The sequence below is a fragment of the Elephantulus edwardii genome, unplaced genomic scaffold (genome assembly GCF_000299155.1).
Source record: "Elephantulus edwardii isolate Elephantulus edwardi_28Jun2011 unplaced genomic scaffold, EleEdw1.0 scaffold00117, whole genome shotgun sequence".
In the NCBI taxonomy this organism is placed as follows: Eukaryota; Metazoa; Chordata; class Mammalia; order Macroscelidea; family Macroscelididae; genus Elephantulus; species Elephantulus edwardii.
Window position 1 is genome coordinate 1,268,033 of NW_006399867.1, and position 25,770 is coordinate 1,293,802.

The 25,770-nt window shown below is 37.2% G+C and overlaps 1 protein-coding gene across 1 annotated transcript in view; it reads left to right on the plus strand.

Moving 5' to 3' along the window:
* Nucleotides 1–21,816: 21,816 nt before the first annotated feature.
* The window catches only part of TNFSF18 (tumor necrosis factor (ligand) superfamily, member 18), an 11,348-nt gene continuing 7,394 nt past the window's right edge, over nucleotides 21,817–25,770 (plus strand). Inside the window, exon 1 of the mRNA XM_006892685.1 lies at nucleotides 21,817–22,018. Coding sequence (XP_006892747.1) covers nucleotides 21,863–22,018 — 156 coding nt within the window. The 5' untranslated portion in view covers nucleotides 21,817–21,862. The remainder of the gene's footprint in view (nucleotides 22,019–25,770) is intronic.

The window sequence follows — 25,770 nt, forward strand, 5'->3', positions numbered from 1 at the left end:
AGGATTCTGAGGCTTTTTCTGACATACTTTGGGCATGTTGCAAGGAGGAACCAATCCCTGAAGAGGAATACCATGCTTTGGAGGATGGAGGGATAGTACAAGAGGGGGAGACCCTCAATGAGATGGATTGATTCATTTACTAGGGAAATGAGGGTAGGTGTGTCAGAGATAGAAAGGTTGGCTCAAGATAGAGCTATTGTATGTTGGGTCATTATGAATTGCAAGTGACTTATCATAACAACACCAAACAACAACCAGTAAGATGTGTATGGAGATCCAAAGAGGGAAAGGCAGGGGGAAAGGAGTCCAAGAGTGGGTAGATGGGAAAATCACATGGTCATAGACTTTGGTGGGTGAAGGGAGAGGACAAAAAAAACCCCCCCAAAAACAATGTATGTGAATTAAACACAATATAAACAAATTACTGTATGCAAATCAGTTAAAATAAAACAATAAAATAAACAAAGAAAAAACTTGCAATACCATTTGGGATGACAAAGTTAAGTGAATTAATTGAGCAGAAAAGAATAAAGTGGAAGTAATATTTTGTGTGTAAATTAAGATAATCAAGCTGCATCAAATAGTCACTCTGGTTTTTAAAAAGTGAAACTTCAATGACATTTATCCAAAGTGTGCTTAGCAGCAAACTAGAACATATAAACTGTATAAAATCATTTGAATGGTTGGTCAAAATCATGGGGGTTGTACAATTTGTTGGGTGAGAGGATGAGGGAAATTGAATTTGTTCTTGAAAACAATGTATTCAAATTTAATAAATAAACTAGTAGAAATTTAAAAAAAGAAAGAAGATTTAAAAAGATTTAAAAATCTCCAACATGCTTAGAAAAACAATTCCAGCAAATGTTGTCTTCCTGTTTGATTCTATCCATTTCTTTTGCCAGATGTCTTATGATTATGTGTCGCCTTATGTTACTGCTGATAGTTCAAGTGGTGCTTTTGTGGTGAGGCAAGTGACCGCCAGAGTTCCCTTTTCTTTACAATAGTAATTCCTTTGCATTACCTTTATTTTCTGAACTTCCTTCTGTAGCACATCCTGCATTTTAGGGACAATAGATATTTCTGCTTTAGTAGTGTCAAATTTTTATTATTTTATTATTTTAATTCTAAATTAATTGTTATCTTTATATATTTGGTCAGTCAGAATTAAAAGAAATAAGCAAAGATAGGGTCCTCAGGAGAACAAATTATTTCCTATTTAGAAACAAAATTTAAGCTATATACACTCTTTTATTAAAAAAGGACTAAAATATTTATTTATAGCCTCACTCTTCCTAAACACAATTATCGAGCATTTATACCATATCAGGCACTGTGGAAATTGAGAAGACATTTAAAACCAGTCTCTTACGAGTTTATAATTTAATAGAGCAATATAAATGCTGTTATAGAAACAGGTTGAATATATTGCGGTATGTGAAAGAAAGCAGTGAGAAATTCTAACAACCTGACAGCAAAAGCAAGAGTCGTTTGGGAAGTAGGTCAGATGCTTATTCCTTCTTAAGTAGCTAATTTTTGTTATCCTTCTTGGGGTTAAGAACATATCCACTAAATTTATTTAAGAAGGATATGGTTTTGTGGCAGAGTTTACAACTTGATTTGATATGCATCAGGAAACAGATGTATGAAGTAACAAAATTCAGTATCTACAGTATGTCTAGCAAGATGCTGGGAACTACAAACCACAGGTAAGGTGCTCCTGAACCTCCAGTACGGACAAGAGCAATGTGAGTCATGCTGTTTATACAAACGGCTTAAGGAAACATGATGAACACCAAAACTGCTTGGCTTTCGTTCCTCGTGACCTTCCGATATCAGGAGCTCACAGGAAGGAAAGGGTGGAGCATTGCAGTCTGTATAAGACCACCAGATCTTAGTCATATATTCAAAATGACTATTATTAGTGCTATGATGTTTAGGGAATAAACAATCTGGAATTAAAAGTGAACCAAAAAGTGAAACATATCCTTGAGTCTGGTGATAGTAGATTTGTGTGGGTAGGTAGAATTGAATAAACAGAGAATTTATACACTTAAGCTTTAGGACTGGAATTTTATCTGGTTGATACTTTGTGAGAGTCTAGAGTTAGTAAAACTTTTTGTTCACTCACTTATGCAGCGAAAAGTTACTGTCTCTGAGCCAAGCAGTCTCCCCTGTTCTGCCCAGCAGATCCCTCTGTCTCCCCTCTGCGACCTGGGAAGGGTAAGTATTAGGAGTAAAAGTATTATAATTCTGTCCTGTCAAGGTGATTGTGACTCATAGCGATCCTATTAACAATGTATCTGAAACTTGCCCTATCTTGCACCATTCTCACCATCTCTGATATACTTAAACCCACCGTTGAGTCACAGTGTCAATCACAGTGTCTTGATGAGAGTCTTCTTCTCTTGCACTAAAGGTCTTCCTTTCTTACACTTTTCCAAACATGATGTCTTTCTTGAAGTCCCCTCCAAACAACATACTCAAAGTATAGGAAATGAAGTTTAACTCTCCTTGCCTCCAAGAAGTAGCCTGGCTGTACTTTCTCCAAAGCAGACTTGTTTGTTCTTTTGACAGTCCATGGCATATTCAGCTCTCTCCTCCATCACCACAACTCAAAGGCATCAATTCCTCTTCTATCATCTTTTGTCATCATCCAATTAAATTCTTGCCTCCAAAAGTCTGCAGCCCAATGCAGGAGGGATCTATACATAAGCAAATAATGATACTACTGTTATTGATAAATGTAATAGGTTCTGGGAGCCCACAGATTAAAGCAAATAAGTAATCATTAATGTTGAGTCAGAAGTGACTCAAAGCTGACCCTCCCCCTCTCTCCAGCTGTTTTTCAGAGGCTGTAAATTGCATAGCAGGAGATTGCTTATCTTTTTTTGGATGAGCATCAGGTGTATTTGAACTGACTGCCTTTGAGTTGGCAGCACAACTAGGCCACCTAACTAAGATGAAAGGTTAAGAAGGTAGTTTAATGACTATTACTAGAACTACTTCAGAGACTAATCATATTTAAGGATAAAAAGTGACAGTTCTACTCTGTAGGTGACCTAAATGAGTTACAAAAATTGTGCAGATTTTACAAAGGGGCATTTCGTAAAATTTTATACCAATCTCTTTCTATATGTTGTTATGTGCTGTTGAGTTTCCTGTGACTGACCCTATGTACAACAGCACTAAACTCTGCTCTACTCTGTGCCAATCTCATTATCTCTGACATACCTACCTCCATTACCCCAGTCACTGAACCAATCCATCTCATTGAGGGTTTTCCTCTCTTGTGCTGTCCCACCACCTTCTCAAGCATGATGTTCCTCTCCAAGGACTGGTCCCTCCTTGCAACATGTCCAAAGTATGCCAGATGAAGCTTCAGAATCCTTGCCTCCAAGGAGCAGCCTGGTTTCACCCTCTCCGGGATGAACCTGTTCATTTTCTTAGCAGTCCATGGTATATTCAATACTCTTCTCCAGCACCACAGCTCAAAGTCATCAATTCTCCTTCTATCCTCCCTAGTCATTGTCCAGCTCTCTGATGCATAGCAAGTGATTGCAAAGACTACAACCTGTATCAGGCACATTGTAGGTGGGAAAAAAGAGGTCATGTGTGTGTATCTAAGGAAAGTATTAGATGAGTATCTGTGAGGAAATTGCCTTCTGGCCCAATAGCACAGTAATCCAGAGAGGGAAGGCGTCCTTTTCATGTTCTTTTCCTTCTTATTACCCGAGAGAGATTTATGATATTGATTTTTGTGTAAATTTAAGAGTATGCAATGAAGAGAATAATAGAAAGATGATAGCTATATCCCAAGATACTGCCAGGGTTTGGAATGACAGACATGTAGAGGGAAGCTCCTGGAAATAATTCATTGGGAATAGAGGAAACATGAAGCACCTTCCCCAAAACTACTGACATCAGAAGTCAGCAATGGTCCAACTGTCTTCTCATAGTAAGACAAGAGGATCACTTAAAGACACCCACATTCTATTTCTAAAACCTTTGAATATGCTACCTTTTACACAGCAGTAAAGACTTTGTATATGTATATGTAAGTTAGAGCAAAAGTCATTACTATCAGATTTCTGAGGCAGTTAATTTATGAAAGACTGTTTTTCTTTTGATGAGCAGCTGATGGCTCTGAACAAAGATTCTTTCACTTTATAGGTCAAGATTGAATCGACTATGTCACCAGGTTATAGATCATAAAATGAAAGATTGGGCTGGGGTAGCCAAGTGGTCTCAACACAATTAAACCAAACCAGAACAATCCAAAACAAATCAAAACACACACAATATAAAACCCTTGCAATTGTGTTGATTTTGACTCATAGTGACCCTCTGTTGGGTTTTGGAGACTGTGAATCTTACAGGAAGAGACTTCCCATCTTTCTTTCATAGAGTAGCTGATGGATTAAAACAGCTGCCCGTCTGATTGGTAGTCCAACGTTCAGCACAGGACACCATGAAGCCTCCTTTAATGTTATAATTGTATTGCCACTGAGTTGCAATTGACTCATATATCTGATCCTCCAGCGGGTTTCTGAGGCTGTAAATCACATAGGAGATTTTCCTTCTTTCCCCCCTGGAACTGTTGGTGGAGTCAAATCTCAAAAGGCCTGGCCTTTTATATTAGTTAGTAGCACATTGCTGTTGTTGTTATTAAGTGTCATTGGGTTAATAATGACTCATAGAAACCCATGAATAATCGATATCAACTTTTCTCAATGTAGAGCCATCCTCATTGTCTCTGATATAGCCCACTGATACAGTCACTGTGCCAATTCATCTTGCTGAGGATTTCTTCTAAGTGAAATTCCATCTTTCCAAGCACAATTTCTTTTCCGAAAGACTGGTCCAAAATATGTGGAGCAAAGTTAAACCATCTTGCCTCTAAGGAGCATCTAGTTGCACTTTCACCAAAACATGCTTGTTTGTTCTTTCAGTGGTCCCTGGGATATTCAGTAATTTTTCTTTAACACCATAACTCAAGGGCATAGATTTTTCTCCTATCGGCCTCATTCATTATTCAACTTTTAAATGCATAGCAAGTAATTTAAAAAGACCACGGCTTAGATCAAATGCACCTTAGTCTTTCATCACTTTATCACTTTGGAGAGTTCTTTTACAGGAGACTTTCTCAATGAAACATATCTCTTGATTTAGTGATTGATTTATTGATTGTACCAAGGATGTAGATTGTGGATCGAAGTAAGATGAAACTGTTGACAATTCCAGTCTTTTCTCCATTTTATCAAGATGTTGCCAGTTGATCCAGTGGTGAGAAGTTTCCCATTCTTGATGTTGAGACATAATCCATGTTGAAGTCTATAGTCCTTGCTCCTTTGCAGCAAATGTTCCAAATCTTTCACATTTAACATACTAAGTTGTGTCATAATGTGGGATATTGATAATTCTCTGATCCTAATGCCACAGTCTTCTTTCAATAGCCCAGCTTCTTGAATAATTTGTTCAGCAGACAGTTTGAATAGAAAAGAAACAGTTCAGACTCATGGTGTTGTTGCTGTTGTTGCTATAAGGTGACATTGAGTTGAGTACGATTCATTGCAAGCCTATGAACAAAACCCCTGAACCTAGTCCTGTCCAGCTCCATCCTCACACTTCTGACACACAAGAGCCCATTGCAGCAGTCACCTTGTAAATCCACCTGGTTGAGAGTCTTCCTCTCCTTCGTTGACCCTCCCCCTACCCAACATCATGTCCCTCTCCAAGGACTAGCACCTCCTAGCAATATGTCCAAAATATGTGAGGTGAAGCCACATTCTTGCCTCCAAAGAGCACTCTGGCTGCACCTTCTCCAAGATGTATCTTGTTCATTTTCTTGGCCATCCATGGGATGTTCAGTGCTCTTCTCCAATACCATAGCTCAAAGGCATCAATTCTTTTTCTGTCATTCTTATTACTTGTCCAGGTCTTGCATGCATACCTAGTAATCGGAAAGACCATGGCTTGAATCAGACACATCTTAGTCCTCAAACTGACATCACTACTCCTCAATAATTTGGAAAGATCCCTAGCTACATATTTTCCCATATCAGTGTGTCTCCTTATTTCCTGACTGAAGGTACCAAGGGTGTTAATTGTGGATCCAAGTAAGATGAAGATGCTGACAGTTTCAATCTCCTCTCCATCTATCATGACACTGCCTATTGGTGCAGTGGTAAGAATCTTTGTTTTCTTGATATTGAGATGCAATCTACACTGAAGGCTGCATTCCTCAATCTTGTACAACGTAACAAGTGATTCAAATCCTCCTCACTTTCAACAAGTAAGGTTGTGTCATCTGCATAACACATGCTTTTGATGAGTCTCCCTCCATCCTGATGCCACATTACCCTTCATAAAGTCCAGCTTCTCAGATAATTTGCTCAGCATATAGAATGGGTATTGAGATGAAATACATCCCTGACACATTCCCTTCCCAGTTCCAAACTGTGAAGTGCTCTCCTGCTCTGTCCACACAACAGTACCATGTTCTAGGTATAGGTTTCTTATGAGCACATTCAAGTGCTCTAGGACCCCCATTCTCCTCAATGTCAGCCAGAACTTGTCTTGACCCACACAGTCAAACACCTGTGCATAGTCAATAAAGCATAAATAGACATTCTTCTGGTATTCTTTACTTTTAGCCAAGATCCATCTGATATCAGCAATGATATTCCTGGTGCCACGGCATCTTCTAAATCTCACTTGAACTACTGGCAATTCCATGTCTATGTACTATTCCAGACATTTTTGAATAATCTCCAGCAGCATTTTGCTAGCATGTGATATCAACAATACTGTTAGATACTTTCCTCATTAAGTTGGATCACCCTTCTTGGTAATAGGAATAAATATGGACCTCTTCCAATCCATTGGCCAGACAGCCAGCCTTCAAATTTCCTGGCATTGACTGATGAGTGCATCCAAGGCTTCATCTGTTAATCGAAGCAAGTCAATTGGCATTCCATAGATTCCTGGGCCTTATTTTTTGCCAATTCCTCAAATGCAGCTCCCACTTGCTTTTTCATTACCACTGGCTCCTGTTCATATGACACTTTCTGAAATTTTTCATGGTCAACCAATTCTTTTTGGTACAGTGACTGTGTATTCATCTTCTTTTGGTGTTTCCTGGGTCATTCAATACATTGCCCATAGCATCTTTCAACATTGCAACACAAGGCTTAAATTTGTTTTTTTAAATTCTTTCAGCTTAAGAAATGCAGAGCAAGTTCTTCACTTTGTAATTCTCCAATTCCAGCTCTCTACACAGTTCATTATAATACTTTTCTTTGTTCTCCCAAGCTGCCCTTTGAAACCATCTTTTCAGCTCTTTCACTTCAATATGTTTCCCTTTAGATTTGGCTTCTTGAATGAAGTTCCAGTGCAATCTTTAGAGTCTTTTCTGACATCCATTATAGTGTTTGAGCAATCTGACTCATATCTTCCTTAAATTTGAACCCAAAAAATATTTTCTCACAGTTTACACAATAGGTTCTTGGTCTAGGTATAGTTTTCATGTAAGCACAATCACGTATTCTGGGATTCCCATTCTTCTCAATGTTAGACACAATTTGTTACTATCCACATAGTCAAATCATGCATCATGTCCTTCTCCAAGGAATAGCTCCTCCTAGCAACATGTCTAAAGTATGTGAGGTAAAGTCTCATCATTCCAGCCTCCAAAGAACACTCTGTACTTTCTCCAAGACATATCTGTTCATTCTCTTTATTGTCCATGGAATGTTCGGTGCTTCCTCTAACACCACAGCTCAAAGGCGTCAATTCTTTTTTCTGTCATCCTTACTCATTGTCCAGTTTTCAGATGCATAGCAAGTGATCAAAAAGACTAAGGCCTGAATCAGAGGCATCTTAGTCCTCAAACTGACATCACTACTCCTCAATAATTTGGAAAGGTCCCTTACTGCAGATTTTCCCATTGCAATGCATCTCGTTATTCCCTGACTGCTGGTACCAAGGGTGTTGATTGTGAATCCAAGCAAGATGAAGCTGTTGAGAGTTTCAGTCTCTCCTCTCCATCCAGCATGATGCTGCCTTTGTTTTCTTGACATTGAAATGCAGTTCATACTGAAGGCTGCATTCCTTGATCTTCTGCAGCAAGTGCTTCAAGTCCTTCTCACGTTCAGCAAGCAAGCAAAGCTGTGTCATATGCATAACGCAGCTCATTGATGAGTCTCCTTCCAGTGCTGATACCATACTCCTTTTCATAAAATCCAGTTTCTCGGATAATTTGCTCAGCATATAGACTGAATAGATATGGAGAGACAATACAACCATGACACACTCCCTTCTCATTTTTAAACCATGCAGTGTTCCCCTGCTCTGTTCACAAAACAGCCTCATGGTCCACATATAGGTTCCAAATGAGAACAGTTAAGTGCTCTTAGATTCCAATTCTTCTCAATGTCAGCCACAACTTGTTATGATCCACATGGTCAAATGCCTTTGCATAATCAATAAAGTATAAATAAATATTCTTCTGGTATTCTTTACTTTCAGCCAGGATTCATCTGACATTACCAATGATATCCCTGGTATCCTGGTTTTTTCTAAATTCTGCTTGAACTTCTGGCAGCTTCCTTTCTATTCTATCTGTTCAAACCATTTTTGAATCATCTTCAAAAGGACATGATGCTGGGAAGGGTGGAGGGTCATCCAAGGAAAGGAAGACACTCAACTAGGTGGATTGATGTGATGACTGCTCCAGTAGGCTCTTGTGTGTCAGGAGGTGTGAGGATTACACAGGACAGGACAGAACAAGATTCAGATTTTTTGTTCTTAGTGTAACTATGAATTGTACTTGTGTCACAGCACCTAACAACAAGAACAATGACACAACAACATAGTCAAATGCCTTTGCATAGTAAATAAACACAAATATATGTCTTTTTGATATTCTTTGCTTTCAGGGAAGATTGAATTTATTTTAACATTGATATCCCTCATTCCAAGTCCTCTTCTAAACCAGTTTGAATTTCTGGCACTTCTCTATTGCTGTACTGTTCTAGTAATTTCCAGCAAGATTTTATTTGTATATGATATTAATGATATAGTTTGATAATTTTTATATTCTTTTGAATCACTATTTTTGGGGAATGGAAAAACCATGGATCTCTTTCAGTCAGCTGTCCAGGTAGTTGTCCTTCAAATTTCTTGGCCTAGACTGGTAAGCATGCTCCGAGCTGCATCTGTATGTTGAAACATGGCAATTGGCATTCTATCAATTCCTCAGGACTTCTTTTTTGACAATGCCTTAAGTGAAGCTTGAGCTTCTTCCTTTATTACCACTGATTCCTGATCAAATGCTACTTTCTGAAACAGTTTCATGTCAGCTAGTTACTCTTCAACCAGTGACTCAATGTGTTCTTCTCTCTCTCTCTCTCTCTCTCTCTCTTAAAATATCTCCCATATCCTTCAAGTTTTTGTCCATGGCATCCTTTGGTGTAACTACTTGAAGCTTAAATTTGTTTTTCAGTTCTTTTAACTTGAGAAATGCCAAGTCAGTTCTTCCTTTTTTATTTTCTAACTTCAGCACTTTGCACAAGGCTTAAGTTAGAGGGATGAAACAAAAGGAGAAGCCAGAAAGATCTGAAATGTGAGAAAGTCTTGACCTGCTATTTCTGCCTTGAAGATAGAGAACTAATTTCTATCAGGAACTGAATGAGCCTCAAAGCAGATTTTGGTCCACTGCCTTCAGAAAAACCCAAATTAATCAAAACTCTTATTTCAGCCATGTGATCTCCTAAAAAGCATAACTAAATGAGCCTGCTGGACTTGTGATAGACCAAGCTGTTAGACAGTAATGGATGTTTGTTATAAGTCAATAAATTAATGATATTTCTGTTACTGCAGTAATAAGATATTGATACCCTTTCCAAGGTCAATGAATGGAACACCTTAAGGGATCATTATCCAGCAAAGTAACCACAGAAATGTCCCACAACCCCATCTCTGCTAACACTTGTGTTGGAAGCTATAGTCATCTCTCTGTGAAGGAAACTTCATATCCATATATCCATATTTCCCTTTCCCCAGTTGCTTTTATCCAGTGTGTATATATATGAGTGACTGGAAAAAAAGGCATAATTTGGTGACAATTTCTGGAACGATACACTTTTCTTTGTGTATAAATTGTTGATTTTGGATCATTAGTCATATTTATTTTACAAGTACAGAAAAAAATGGTAGGATGATAATGAAATAAATAGGTTAGTAGTGACTGTCTCTAGGTTGTATAATGATAAAAATTTTAATTCATTATTGTATTATTTTGTATCTTTAAAAATTTCCCTTTACTTTATTAAACTATTATTTTAAAAAACCTCAATTTTTGTTTCCACTCAGGGATAGTGTGTTTTGGGTTTGTTTTTTTTTTAGAGGAGAAGCCATTTCTTATATCACCCCTCTCAATTTCCCAAAGAATCGAGTATACTTTATAATCTTCGACATCTGAAAATTTGAGAATTGTCATTTAAAATTTTTATGCTAGTAACTACATTGTATACATCTTCATTCTTATCAATTACTAGAGTGACATAAATAATGTCTAAGTATTCATTTCTATGTAAATACTTAAATAGCAGTACTATAGTTCAAGTATCTCCTCACCATCTGCAAGACCTTTATTGGTAAAATGAATAGGCTAATTAATCACTACCAGATTTCACATCATATGATTACAAGATGAACAGGCTAATTAATCACTACCAGATTTTACGTCATATGATTACAAGATCACAAGAGAACATCCTAAGGACCTCACCTCATCTTTACTGTATTGTACCTCATCTCTATTGTAGACCCAGTAAGTGTTCAAAATGCTCTGCCAATTTAAAATATTCACAGGAGCTATGTAAACACTTAAAGGCATTTGGCTGCTTTAAAATTTTATGTATTTCCTACCACATGATGTTGCGTGTATGAGAGAGACATGGGGGAATTCCCTGGAAACACATCAAGTTTTTTTGTAACACTGAGAAAAAAATATTCGTGTTGAAATAACAAGATCCCAGTCAAGTTCAAGAGCAATAGTAATAGAGCTTACCTATGTTTTAGGCTTTAAAGTTTTCAATGCATGATCTTTTACATTCTTTTATAAAGACAAGAAGGTCCAAAGAGATACAGTAGCTAAGAAGAAAGAATCAAACTTAAAATCTGGAAAATGCAATCCTTCTTCTGAACTCTGCATCTCACGAAGATGCTTTGGAACTCTTCTCACTATCTTAAATCCTATTTCACATTGTGTAACAATACAAGCTTAGCTCTTCTCCCTTCCCATGTCCACTATTTGTAAGCACTTTGTAAAACGGTGGTAGCTACAGGTAGGCTACATTTAAGAATGTGAAAAGATACAGATAGAACCCAGATATCCCTTGGTTTAACTCACTTGTTTAAATAGTTTATGCTATTTAGTCTTCTTGGGCCTCAGTTATTGTCAAGTCATATGCTTTATGTGCTTACAAAAACTGGATGGAAAGAAATTACATATTATGTGTTCTAAGTCTAAAGCCCAGACTTCCACATGGGCTTTTAATCACCCAGTCAGATGTTTGGTTAGGACTGCTTAACTCTTGCTTGCTAGAGAGAAAATATTAGCAGATGTTAGCTGTGGTTGTTGCTGCTGTAGTTATTGTAGATCTTGTCATTACGAATAGAATTGTACATCAATTTTCATACTTTCAATATACCTCACAAATGGTTCTGGTGGTTATTGATGTCATCTTCACTTCAGTTGTATCCATCCCACAATTACCGTCCTGGTTCACCTTCCTTTCAATGCTCTAAACCCATTTTTATTCTACATTGAAATGACTTCTATTAACCTCTTCATTAGGTTCCCACACCTCTGCTGTTTGAATATGGATTTCATTATTTAGTTAATAGTTCCTCAGATTCTTTGTTTGCCAACAAAATTTACTATAATTATTCTTATTTCCTTTTCTGCCACTTCCCATTATTTTAATTGTTCCCATTTAAAAAATATTATTTATTCATTCATGCACACATCCTCTCCTCTCCAATCCCCAATTCTCTTCATAAGGCTATTAATATCATTTATTCTTTTTTCCTTTTACTTTATATTGGTTTGCTTATAAAAATTCATATACATTGTGTTTCACACTATCCTTCATTCTTTTATACAATCACTCCCACTCATTATGTCTTACAAAATTAACCACCATTGAACTATACCAACCTAAGTATATTTATTCTTAAGGTACTAGATGATATAAAAAATTAAATGGATGCTATGATAGAAGTTGATTCAGTGACTGGGTTATTGGGAGTAAGTGTGTCAGAGACAATAGGATTGCCAGAGAGTAGAGCAGGGTTTAAGGCTGTTGTATATAGGGTTGCAATGAGTCGCAGGCTACTCGACAACATAAAACAACAACAACAACAACATGGTAGAAGAATCATCATTGCCTTTGTGTCGTGGTGCTGGGGATTATTGAATATATCATGGACTGCTATGAGAACAAACAGATCTGTCTTGGAGAGGGTGAAACCAGGCTGCTCCTTGTAGGAAAGGATTTTGAAGCTCTGTCTCACATACATGGGTATGCTGCCAGGAGGAACCTGTTCTTGGAGAAGAACATCATGCTTGGAAGTGTGGAGGGACAGAGCAAGAGAAGATGACCCTGGATAAAATGGATTAACTCAGTGACTGAGGTAAGTGTATCAGAGACAATGAAATTGGTTCAAAATAGAGCAAGGTTTAGAGCTATTGTACATAGGGTCATTATGGATTGCAAGTGACTTTATGACACATAACAAAAAATTTATATATATATATATATATATTACCTCTCACCCCCTGGAAGTTGGCATTGTTTTCTACTAAGAAAAATGAAACACTATAGAGAACATTTTTAGCTGGAAAAAGTTTGGTTATTTTCACTGCATTTAGGATCTTTATAGTAATTTAAAATTTGCTTGCCATCTGAACAAACCAGGGTAATATGGTCACCAAAGTTAAAGAATAAAATTGGACAAATTAATATTTATGCTTGTTCCTCTAAAACTTAGTTAACAGTTTTTCTATGGAAAAAAAAAAAGGTCTGATAAAAGCCTTATCCAAAGGGAGATCTTGTGGCCTAGTAGGTAAGAAGTTGCACTTCCAACCTGCAGGCGAGTAGTTCAAATCCATCAGCTGCTTTGTGGGAGAAGAATGAGCAACCTCCTCCTGTGTAATTCACAGCATCTGAATATGTCCTATAAGGTCATCTGCCAGATTGCTTCAACTTGTCAACAATTAATTGAGTTGTTGTTTGCCATGTTCAGAAGTAGGATACATTCTTGATGTTTTTAATTCATTTTCATTTAAAAATCTCTTCTCTACTCAAGCCAAATTCAGCAACTTAATTATGCATCAAAGCACAGAGTAAGTTTTGGAGTCAAACAGACCTGGATTTGAATTTTAACCTGAAACTCAATTTTCTTATCAGTAAAATTGGATAAGTTAAACTTATTTTGTAAACTATATAAATAACAATAATAACAATAATAATAATAATAATGTAAATAAAATGTTGTTGTTGTTGTTTACCATCGAGTCGGAACGCACCCATATCTGACCGTCCATTGGGATTTCAGTGGCAGTTAATCGCACGAGAGATTGGCCATCCTTCTCCCACGGAGCAGCCTGGTAGCCTCGAATTTGGGATTGTAGCGCAACTTCTTGCCACTAGGCCATGAGTAGAAAACTTATTCTTTAAACTCACTGACAAGAAGAGAGTAGAATTTTAATACATATTTGTTCTCTTGCTTTAACTAATCATTTCCTATATTCATTTTTATAGTTGATATTTTAAATTAGCAATCAGTGATGTTGCAATCAGAGAAGCAAGTGCTTGACATGATCTAGGAATTCATGGGAGGAAAGACTCAGAAAGAATGTATGGGGCTGTGTACGTGTGGGGAGTGGGCAATAGTCCTGTTTTCAGCCAAAGAGAACTCCCTTAGGCCTTTCGAATGAAGAAAGACCTGAAATAATTGGACCTTATCTTAGTGAAATTTTCTTATCTAACTCCTCAAGGGCACTTGTTCTTTATTTAGAAAATGGAAACTGCCTGCTACTTTTAGTTGGCATTATTTCATCACGCAATATTCCACAAAGCTGTCTCTGACTCAGTGTTTTTCCATTGGCATACCAGCCTGAGAGCTTCTTCTTGTTGTAAGACATCCTACTGTATTTAGACTAGAGTCACGGAACTGGATAGGTAAGTAGTCGGGTTTAATTGCCTCTAGCGGCTTTGCCAATTTTCTTTTACATTGAATTGACCTGGTAGCTTTCGGGAAGCTACACATAATCATTCAAGAAAAAAAAAATTAATGTTTAAAAGTGTACACATTCAGTGTAGATTTGGAAAGCTTTAACATAAGCAAAACTGACTGAACAATGGATTCCTTCACATCAGAGACCTTGTCGTAATGCTTGTTTATTTCTCCACTGCCTAATGAAGTACCTGAAGAATTTTAGTATTGCATATCATATGTTATTGTTGTTATGTGCCGTCGAGTCGTTTGCGACTCATAGCGACCCTATGTACAACAGCCCTAAACTCTGCTCTATCCTGTGCCAATCTTATTGCCTCTGACACACCCATCCAGATTACCCCAGTCACTGAATCGATCCACCTCATAGAGGGTCTTCCCCTCCTGCGCTGTCCCTCTCCTCTACCCAGCATGATGTCCCTCTCCAAAGACCTGTCTCTCCTTGCAACATGTCCTAAGTATGTCAGACGAAGCCCCAGAATCTTTGCCTCCAGGGAGTAGCCTGGTTTAACCCTCTCTAGGATGAATCTGTTTGTTTTCTTGGCATATCACATACATAATATAAATGCATTGTATTGTCTCTGTATAAACGTCTCCAGTTCCACTTGCCTTCATGCCAATTTTTTACTTGTATAAACCCATGTTTTGTATCGACTGTACTCCCCAGAGTTTTCAAGGTTGAGATCTTTGAGAAATGCATCTTTTGGCCTTTTGTCTGAGACCACTCTGAGTAGATACAAACTTCAAGTCTTTCAGCTAGCAATATAAAGGTCCCAGGTGGTACAATTATAGAAGTGCTTAGCTATCAGTTGAAAGCTTGTCTAGTCAAGCTCATCAATGACTCTGCAGTAGAAAAGTTATAGTGGTCTGCTCCCATAATGATTACAGCCTGTGGGGAAATTCTACTCTGTTGTGCAGGGTCACTATAAATTGAAAATCTTCAGTGAGATAAATTGGCACAATGACTGCATTGTAGAAGGGAGGATGACAAGATCAATGTTTCTATTTGTTGTACAGAAGGTTGCTATGAATTGGAGGTTGATTTGATGACACCTAAGAACCAGTTAAAATGAACTCGAAGACACATGACCAAAAAACCCCAACAGTGATCCTTATCTATAAACATAAACACGTGTGTATAAATATATATTCCTATAGTCCTAAATTATGCTAAAAGTATATTGTATTTTTTAGTAACTCATTTACTCTGTAATCACGCCTACTTATTTACTGCTGTCAACTTGGTCCTGGCCTATAACAACTTTCCTTGGGTTTTTCAAACCGTAAATCTTTTTTTTTTTAATTTGTTTTTTAAATTGTTAATTTCAATGAAAATTTACAAAGACTTTGGATTTTTATTCATTCATTGTTGCCCTTTTCTCCCTACCCACCCCTCCCCCACCTCCCTCCCCTCAGTACATGCTTCTCTTTGAAAAGTAAAAGAAAAATTCTTTCATTGTTTGACAATTCCTCCCCCAGGTCCACTCCACTATGCAGCCTTCTATCCGGACTCCTGTCATGACAAAAATACCTAATCACATATCCCTTTTAGACAGTTTTCTCCCTCATCTGTCTCATTGCAGTATACATTATTTATCCCATCTTTCTCAGTCTCCTCTCAACCCTGATGTCAGTTCTGTTTTACAACAGTGGCACCATTCAGATAAGGGACTTATATCTAGAATTTATAAAATACTTGAAAAAAACCAAAAAAAGTAAAAATAAAATACTTGAGCACCACAACAAGATAAAGGTAAATAATCCAATTAAAAAATGGGCACAGGATATGAACAGACACTTAACCAAAAAAGACATTCAGATGGTAAACAAGCACATGAAGAAAGGTTCAAAATACTTAGCTCTAAGAGAGATGCAAATCAAAACAACTGTGAGATATCATCTCACCCCAGTGAGAATAGCAAAATTTAACAGAACAGCAAGCAACAAATGCTGAAGAGGTTGTGGAGAAACTGGAACCCTTATTCAGTGTTGGTGGAAGTGTAAAATGGTACAACCACAAAAAATTGCAAACAGATATACCATCTGACCCAGCAATTCCACTACTGGGAATATACCCCAAAGAAAATATATCTACCACACAAGTAGATATATGCACACCCATGTCTATCACAGCTTTGTTCACAATAGCAAGGAGTTGGAAACAACCTAAGTGCCCATTAACAAACGCATGAATAGAGAAGCTCTGGTATATTCACACAATGTAATACTATGCTGCATTGAAAAACAAGGAACTCATGCAGTATTATTCAAAATGGGTGACCCTGGAGGACATTATGTTGAGTGAAATATCTCAGTCACAAAAGGACAAACTGCAAATCTTAACAGAAGGGGATTGTCTATCTTGCTGCCTGAGAGTCACTGATCACTTATCACTGCCCTAGACCTGAGACCTTTTGGTTAGGAGGACAGCATGCTATGGACTATACCACCAGACTTTCAAAATTAAGTATTATAAATTAGTAAATTTACTAATAATATTGATTGGCTTGAAGGAATAGAATATATGCCTTTTCCTCCCTCTTGACTAACCTCTTTTCACAGGAGACGGTGAGCAGTCTCCTCCTGTGCAATTACTATCTCTGAAAACCTGCTACAGAGTCAGCTATGGGTCAGTTCCAACTCAATAAGACAAAACAACAACAACTACAACTCAGTGATACACAACCACCACCATCTCTCTTCAAACTTTATATCTCAGCCTAGGTATTTCCTCTTTCCTTGATTAAATTTGGGTGTTTTATGCTTACACCACTACTACACTTCTCTCAGTGAAGTTGTGTATTGAACAGTGAACTAAGTTAATTCTTTCCCCAGAGAAGAGTAAAAATATCAAAAATATCATTAAATTAAGCCATCAAACACAAAGAAAATAATAAAGGTGTTGATGATAGAGACTTATCACTATTCAAGCTTTTAACATTGCACTTGACACATAGAAAGCATTTAGCAATTGGTTTGGGTTTTCTTTCTTTCTAATTCTAATTCCCTTATGCTGTATATAGGAATAGTTTCATCACAGAAAAAACCATTTTTTTAAAATTCATTTAAGTGTCCAGTGTCATAACTAATAAATCTAGCCTTGTGTCATCTGAACCTGGATGTCTAAATTGAATGGGGCAGGGTCAATGCTGAAAATGGAAAACCAGAAAAGAGGATCTTCTTGATGGCTTTATGGACTCATGTCATAATTGGGTGGTGAAAGAGCTGATTATTCCTTCCTGGAGCTGGGGTAGCTATGAGGGGAAACTTCAGTATCTTGGCAGATAGAGAGATCAAGTGAAGGGCAAAATAGAAACATCTCCACACCTCTCTTTACTAGTGCTGCCTAAGGACATCCAGGAGATTCTAATACTTAGTCTCAGCCACCTTAAGACCCTTTCATTTGAACTAAGCTGATAAGTGAAATATATAACTCATTGCCAGAAGGTATAGTATTGTGCAAGAAATGTTCAGTCATTACACTTTCTAGGGTGATGGCTGATGTCATGCTATGTTGCACAATGAAATATCTGTTTTCAGTTCAGATTCCAAGCAGCAAGTCACTCTTCCCATCAAAATGCTGATTAGGCTAGAGAGGACACGTACACACATATATAAAACAAAAACAACCAACCGTAAATATAGAAGAGTGGGGCTAGACAGGTAGGAACTTAGAACATCACAGTTATTCTGGAAGTTTAGTAGTATAAATCTGCCAATAGACCTTAAAGGTTGTGTTTGAGACAATAAAATACAGGCAAATAATGAAGGATTTGATAAGTGGTCCCAAAGCATGCAAAACTAGGTGATGTAGAGCAAAATAATATGGGGCAAAGGAGAAAGTTCTTAGGCCATGGAAGAAAGACATAGTTATATTAAAACTATTTCCTAGACCACCATGATTAAGAACTTGTCCTTTAGAGAAGACCATCATAAGAGTGGTATAAGATGCTACAGGTTTTTCTTTTAGAATGTGTTATACATGTAATATTTGTGCAGGTTTACCTCATATCTGAAAACAGAAAGTTCTGAAAACATTCACCAGCTGAAGTGGTGTAAAGTGGAGAAACAGTGACAATTAATTTATATGAAAATATTTTTAGCTTTCCTGAACTCCCAAAACAATCTATCAGTTAATACCAAATAATAAATTAAACGGAACATAACGTTAACCCATAATGTACACAGACACAGTTTAAAGCTGTGGTGGTTTGATTCTGAGATGCTGAGTGCTGTTCTCGGGAAGGAGCTGGGTGCCACCACTTTCTCTGCTCAGGATGGGTGCTGTCTCTTTAGCAACTTGCTACAGAACAAGCGCAGAATGCTCGTTTTGAGTTTTGCCTTTTTTTCTTTTCTTCTTTTTTTTTTTTTTAATTTCGAGGTCCTTGGTTACCGTAACAAGAGCCCCAAGGGGCCCAGACACCCGAGGTGGTGACAGTGCGCTCCTTTTCTCCCTCAGGTGTTACTGCCATTATTTTCACTTCCACTACTGTATCGAGATGGGAGTAGAATCTTAAAGAAGGGCTTCTTGGGACTTGCCTTTTTTTCTTAAAAGCAAATGCTTTGTTTTAGTTAGGGAAACAGGTTTTAATGCACCTCTTTCAAAAAAGTGAAGTAGTATAAAGAGAAATTTTGAAAAGTGGGAGATACCTATGTGGGAGTGTGTGTAATACAGAATTAGATGTGTAGCTGTACATATTTCTCAATATAAAGAACTGCACTTAATTCTCTTTACAGAGAAGACATTTATTAATCTTAATAGAGACTCTTATTCCTCTCACAAAATCAAACATTTAAAACCCTGTTTATGTCTAGCAATGACTTATCATGTACCCATCAATGTTTAACTATCATCCAACTTTCTGTAAGCTAAAAGAACCTATTTGCCATGGCCTTAAATATTATTATAGCCACAGCAGGCAAATCAGGTGTGTGAAATTCTCTACGGAGTTCTGATTTATTGGATATTTCTGAATTAATATGCTACATTAAACATTATCATGAGGATAAAATCATCAGCATTGCTAAAAGGACAGTGTGTCAATGAGTATAAACATGAGAATCATGCTTCCATCTTGGCCTTTCTGCATTTCTCACTCTGATTTCCCAGCACAGAATTCCTTTAAGTTCAGTATGAAGGGTGGGAAGTGATATGGGTGGGTTTGAGACTACAGATCCAAAATTCAATTCCATACACTTCTGTGAGTAAATTAACTATTCTCCCAAATGCAAGTCTTATCATTTCTAGAATCGCAGATGTGAATGCAGGACCGACTTATTGGTCAATATCATTTATGTGCTCAGAAGTTGTCTCCTTCATTCGAGTGTAATTTAGTCAACAATTAAACGAAAGGTAGTGAGATATGTAACTAAGTGAATACAATTAGAATCACTTAATCAAGGAAAAACTTGCTGTTTTTTTAATTGTAAGAACACAGAATGTTTTATTTTACTTTTTTTTTAATGAAGTACTTTTCTTTGGTGTTTGTTTTTCATATTTTCTCTTTTTAATGCCTAACATTTCCAGATGTGTGAAGAAACAGCATATTTTCATTAATCATTCTCTTCTTGTTTATAGTCCTGAATATTTATTCCTCATGTTTTAGCTCTCCTTCTACAAGGGAAATCTCCCTCTTTGGCCTCTAGATTCAACTTTAACCTCCTTTTTCAACTATTTAAACATCTTTCTGTTTTCTGAGGGCCTGGCATACAGTATATATTTGGGCATATCAGCCCTATTAATAACATTTTAATTTAGTTGGGTGATGAAGTCCTTCACAATTGTGATTGAGTATACTTATTTGTTTCTTCCAAAGCTTTTACTAGAGTGGTGAGCAGGTAGTAGATATTCAACACAAATTTACTAATTAACTTTACTAGAAAGTATCAGAAACAGAGACAGGTCATCAACACAAATTTTATGTTTGGAGGGCATTTACCTATCCAATCTTCATATGCCATGTAAAAGTCAGATAACTTACACCAGAGGGACAAATTGTGACTCATCACTCCAGAATGTCATGAAGTCTTTCTAATGTGCTAACTTGAAATTTCTCTAAAAAATGGAGGAATTTAATTTTATGAGACTATATACATTTTTCTTGAGGTAAGCATGTTATCATTTTGAAGATACTTTCATAATGTCAAAACAATAAATCAGATATTTCAGAGCTTATCTGTGGGTTAAAGGAACTAAATTTTATTCTGAACACATTCTTATTTGAACAAATGTTTACTGAAGTTAGTAAACAGGGTCGTTCCCTCTAAGAGTTGAAGAGGAGGCAGGAGAGGTAGATGATCAGAGCAACAGGAAGAAAACAGTTACTCTTGAGGATGGTTGATTTTTAACTTGTTTGCTTGCATATCTATGGTCTCTACATGACACAAGTGCAAGAGTAAAGGAGCAAGGTGGCAGTCTTCCTTCAAAGTGAGCTCATTATGCATCCTTGCATCACAGCATCTAGCATTTATAAGCCACAAAAGCATGATTATATTGAGAAAAGAACATGTTTGTTTTTAAATGATACCTGAATGAAGTACTTGGTGTTGAAGTGTCCCACAGTAAAAACTAAAGATGTGTGAACATATAAAATAAAGCAAATGGCAAAATAACAAAAAAATATTCTTTTGTGCTTCTTCAGAGATATTATACAGATCAAGATAAAGTTAGATCTGGTTAAATGATAATGATAGTGAGAAGATTGCTGTAAACAGTTCCAAGAGACGATGCTGGTGTTATAAGACAGTATTCCCGGGCTAAGATTTTCACTGCATCATTAATTCGATACAAAATTCCATTACATTTCTTTTGGAATAGAGCGTAAGCTCAAGGTAGGATATGGTGCAGGCAAGTATCTTTTTGTTTGGCAATTCTATTTGATAAACAGCAGTGGATTGGCAAATCTTTAAAGTTGCAGAGAATCTAGAACTTATGTACCTTTAAATTTTTATTTATACTTACTTTATTAATAATAGTAACACATTTGATCTTTTTTCTAGAGAAAACCTAAGCATTTAGCATGAATATATATTTTTACGTCCTAGAGATTAATGAAGCTTTTTTTAAAAAAACTCAAAATTATGCATTTGCCTCTCAATGACTCCACAACCATTTACCCTATATGCACATTATGTCTGGAGTACGCTGTGATCTAATATTGAATTTTATTTCTTGTAAGATCTAATTTTCTCATCTGGAAATACATTTGGAACTGAATAGCACTTCTGGTATTGAGTTCCATTGTACTTCCTCTGGCTTCGAGAAAGAAGCTGTTTTATTTTTATATTCCCTTCAACAACTTCCCCGGTGTTGGCTCTTAATCCTGTGTGTTTGCTTTGGCTTTTAGCCTTTCTTTCCTTTTTTGTTTTCTTGTCTCTGGCAAGCCTCCAAATGAGAGTCAGCAGTCAGCATTAGCCTCAAAGTATCATTTTTCCAACATGCTGTCAGAAGGAAAACTCCGCCTCTACACCCACTGACAATTACTATACAAAACTTGACTTGTGGCATCACCCATCACTTGTGAATATCTCCTTTCCACAGCTCTCATTCCTCCAGAAAATGAACCTGAGCCACATGGAGACTATAGCTATCAACCATTCAAATCCTCAAGGGGCACAGAGATCATCCTGGAAGTTAAGGCTGTTCTTCTCAACAATCCTTTTCCTATTGCTTTGCCTCTTCAGTTTACTACTTTTTCTTTTTCTCTCACTCAAGGTAAGGAGGCAACAGTACCTGAGGTTGCTATTTATTATCATTCTTTTTGTGTGTGGTTATTCTAGTTACTGTCTTTATCACTCAGTATGACTATAATTTATTGGAAGGAAGTGACATGTGAGCACAAAAAAAAAGTAAATATAGTTCTAATCTTGCCATCACATGGATTTGGAGGTTTGTCTAAGTGTTTTGAGAGGGAAAGAGTACCTGAAAGGGAAAGAGTATAAGAAAGAGCTAAAGTTGGTTACAGAGTTTAGCAATTAAATTAATTTGTCAAATGAAAAATGCCTGTAGAGTGTTTTCTCCTTTCTTGGAACCCTGTTAAACACTTTTAATTAAATGAAAATGTGTCAAACATAGATCTTGTCCTTAAAGAATATGATGCAAACTAATAATATGATTGAGGTAAAGACTTAAAAATAATGGGAGACAAAAATACAGTAATTGAAAGATCATTTGAAAGATCATTTGAGAGAGAAAGAGCAATTAACTTATGAATAAGAAGATATAGGTTCTGGTTCTAGGTCCTCCAATATAACCACATTATGAGTTGAGAAACCATTAATTTTTTATGATTGCAGATTTCTTTATCTGACAGAAATTGATGTATTGGGGATGAGTTTTTCATTCTAATATCTCAGCAAGCTATAAAATATGATCATCAGTAAGCCACCTAATGGGAGCCAGAGTATTGCCAATTAGGAGTCCAACAGAGGGAGCAATGACTTTGGACTTGGGCCTTGGGAGAAGACCTCATGGAGGCAGGAAGCACATTTCTATTTGGGAAGTCCCTGATGCTTATCAGGAATTTCCCATTGAGTTCTAGTCCAGGTTTGGTCCTAGAGAAAGGGGGTGTATAGTTAGAATCAGGTTAGGTTCTTAATAGCAGCTTTTCTTGCTGTTGACTATGTAGTACTGCCTGAAAGGAAGTTTGTTGTCATTGTTACATGCCATCGAGTCAACTGCGACTCATAGCAACCCTATGAAAGTAACTGTTGTTGTGTACCATCGCGTCAGAATCAACCTATAACTGACCCTCCAGAGGGTTTTCAGAAGCAATTTAACAGCAAGGGAGGAGATTGTCCATCCTTCTTCAGCAGAACAGCTGGTAGCTTTGAATGATGTGTCTTTGGGATTGCAGTGCAGTTTCTTACCACTAGGCTGTTAGAGCTCCCTGGCATCACTTTAATTAGGGCAAATGTAGCCACAATTTTACACAAGAATCCATTAATTTGTGTACCATAAGTGTATAAAAAGGTGTACAAAAGAGTAATTTAAAACCATACTTTTGATTTTTCAAAGAATGCATAACACTGAAGATCTAGATTCTAGATCTAGCTAGGCGTTTCAAGAATCCATTGTATGAATTTGAGAAGATCATTTAATTTTTCTGCTTGCAAAGTTTCAGGTGAAAAAAATGGCAGTGAGGGAAATTCTGGTGCCCTAGTGGTAAGAAAGGGCACTGCAATCCCAAAGGCACCCGGTTTTAATCCACAAGCTACTCTGTGGGAGAAGGATGGGCATGGGTAGTCTCTTCCCGTGACATTAACTGTCCCTGAAAACCCACTGGAGGGTCACCTGTGAGTTTATTTTGACTGGATAGTACACAACAACAAACATTTAATTTTTCTGTTTACAAAGTTTCATGTGAAATAAAAAAAAGCAGTGAGGGGATGGATTTGTTCATCCTGATGTCTCTTCTGGCTCTAAAATCTAGTGATCATTCATTTTCTTGAGTGCAACACAGAGCAAGACAAAAGTATGAGTTCTAGAACAGAGAGGTTTTGCGTAGAAAGAAAAGAATTACTGGAGATTCTGAGCATTTAGATTTGGGGAAAGGGAGAAGGGTGAGAGTAGCAATATCTTACTCTTGGAGGTGCTTTTTCCTCTATCATATTTTGGAATATATAGTTCTCATCCATTTTGTCTCTAAGAAACCAATGCATAGAACAGTGAAATGCCATTTTCAGAAAAACGCCACATGGTTGCTCTTGGAAAGAAACAGAGGAAGACTAGTGAAGCCAAAGGCATCTGTAGTTGTGTACCATAGAGTTGGAACTGACCCATTGATAACCATTCAGTGGGTTTTCAGAGGAAGTTAATCACATGAGAGGAGATTATCCATCCTTCTCCCATGGAGCAGCTGGTGGCCTTGAACCACATGTCTTTGGAATTGCAGTGCAGTTTCTTGCCACTAGGCCACAAGAGCTCCCCCATCTAGGACAGAATTTAATCATCCCTGTGTCTTTGAACTCTGATCTTGGATTCTGTATCCTGGAGAATATATAACTTCTTAATGGAAAGCCCTGTTTCTACAGATGTAAAGTTTGTTCCAAATTTGGAGCAATTTACTACTTGTACTAAGTATTATCTTGACAGGATAGCATGGAGACTGTACTTCCCATGGGAAAAGGCCAGTGACCTATTAAAAAAAAAGTGATGAAATCTGTTCCTGCATCTAATTTCCCATTTGCTTTCTCTTCCTTTAACTTCCACAAAGAAGTATCTTTGGGAAGGAGGATTAAGCAGCTGGGGGATGGCAAATCATCTTGAGGTGGCCACTGGCCACTTCTGCCTCTTCACAATACCCTTAAACTTTGGGGTTTTGTATTGTTTTGGTTTCTCCTCTAAATTTTTCTCTATACTTTAGCTTCTCTTGTCACTAATTTAAAAAAAAAAAAAGAAGAAGAAGGAAAGACAGGAAGCCTAGTTTCCTTCTTGACCAACTGAGAAATTGCCTTAGGACAATTTTCTTATTTCAGAAGACTTTCAACTGGAGGAACAGGTTAGCCGCCCAAGTAATTTGGTTCATTTCCCAGGAAAAAATAACCTATTAGAGGTTGTGTCTAAGAAATGGAATGATCAGACGAGACCATTGCTGAGACTTTGATATAAGGAATCTGTGTTTTGGCTTCACATAGTAGATTTCATTTCAAAATGATTTGATGATTTAATTAGGGTTGATTTGGAAAAAAAATTACTATGTTTTATATTCTTTCCTTCCAATTATGTGAATCTTGTCAGAAATAAAATGACAACATATCCCTTGAAGTAAAAGAAATGAAGCTTAAATGGAAGGTTTTATTGATGCTTTTATTTTTAAAATAAGGGCTATTTCCTCCTTCCAAACATCACCAGAAATATAAACAGAAACTCTCCTACAGAGTAGTAGGGATAAGACTATTGGGTCAGACAAGCTGGGTTTGGATTTTAGCCCAGCCTCTTAATAGCTGCATGACTTTAGGCAAATTACTTAACCTCTCACATTCTCTCTTCATTGTCCTTAAAATCAGTATAATAATAATAATAATTATATGGTTGCTGTAATGATTAAAACTATATGCCTGAGAAGTAATAGACTCTTAGTAGATGTTCACCTACCCTTACCTACTGCCTTTGAGTGAATTCAGATTCATGATGCCTCTGCATAAGATTTCTGATGTTGTCAATCTGAATGGGACTGGAGACTACTCACATTTCTCCCATACAGTGGCTGATGGGTTTAAACTGCCAAACTCTCAGTTAGAAAGATTACATATTACACTGTGATACTAAGACTTCTCAATATATGTTGTTGTTGTTGTGATGTGCTGTCGAGTCGTTTCCGACTCATAGCGACCCTATGCACAACAGCTCTAAACCCTGCTCTATCCTGCGCCAACCGCACCGCCTCAGACACACCCATCCCGATTACCCCAGTCACCGAATCAATCCATCTCATAGAGGGTCTTCCCCTCCTGCGCTGTCCCTCC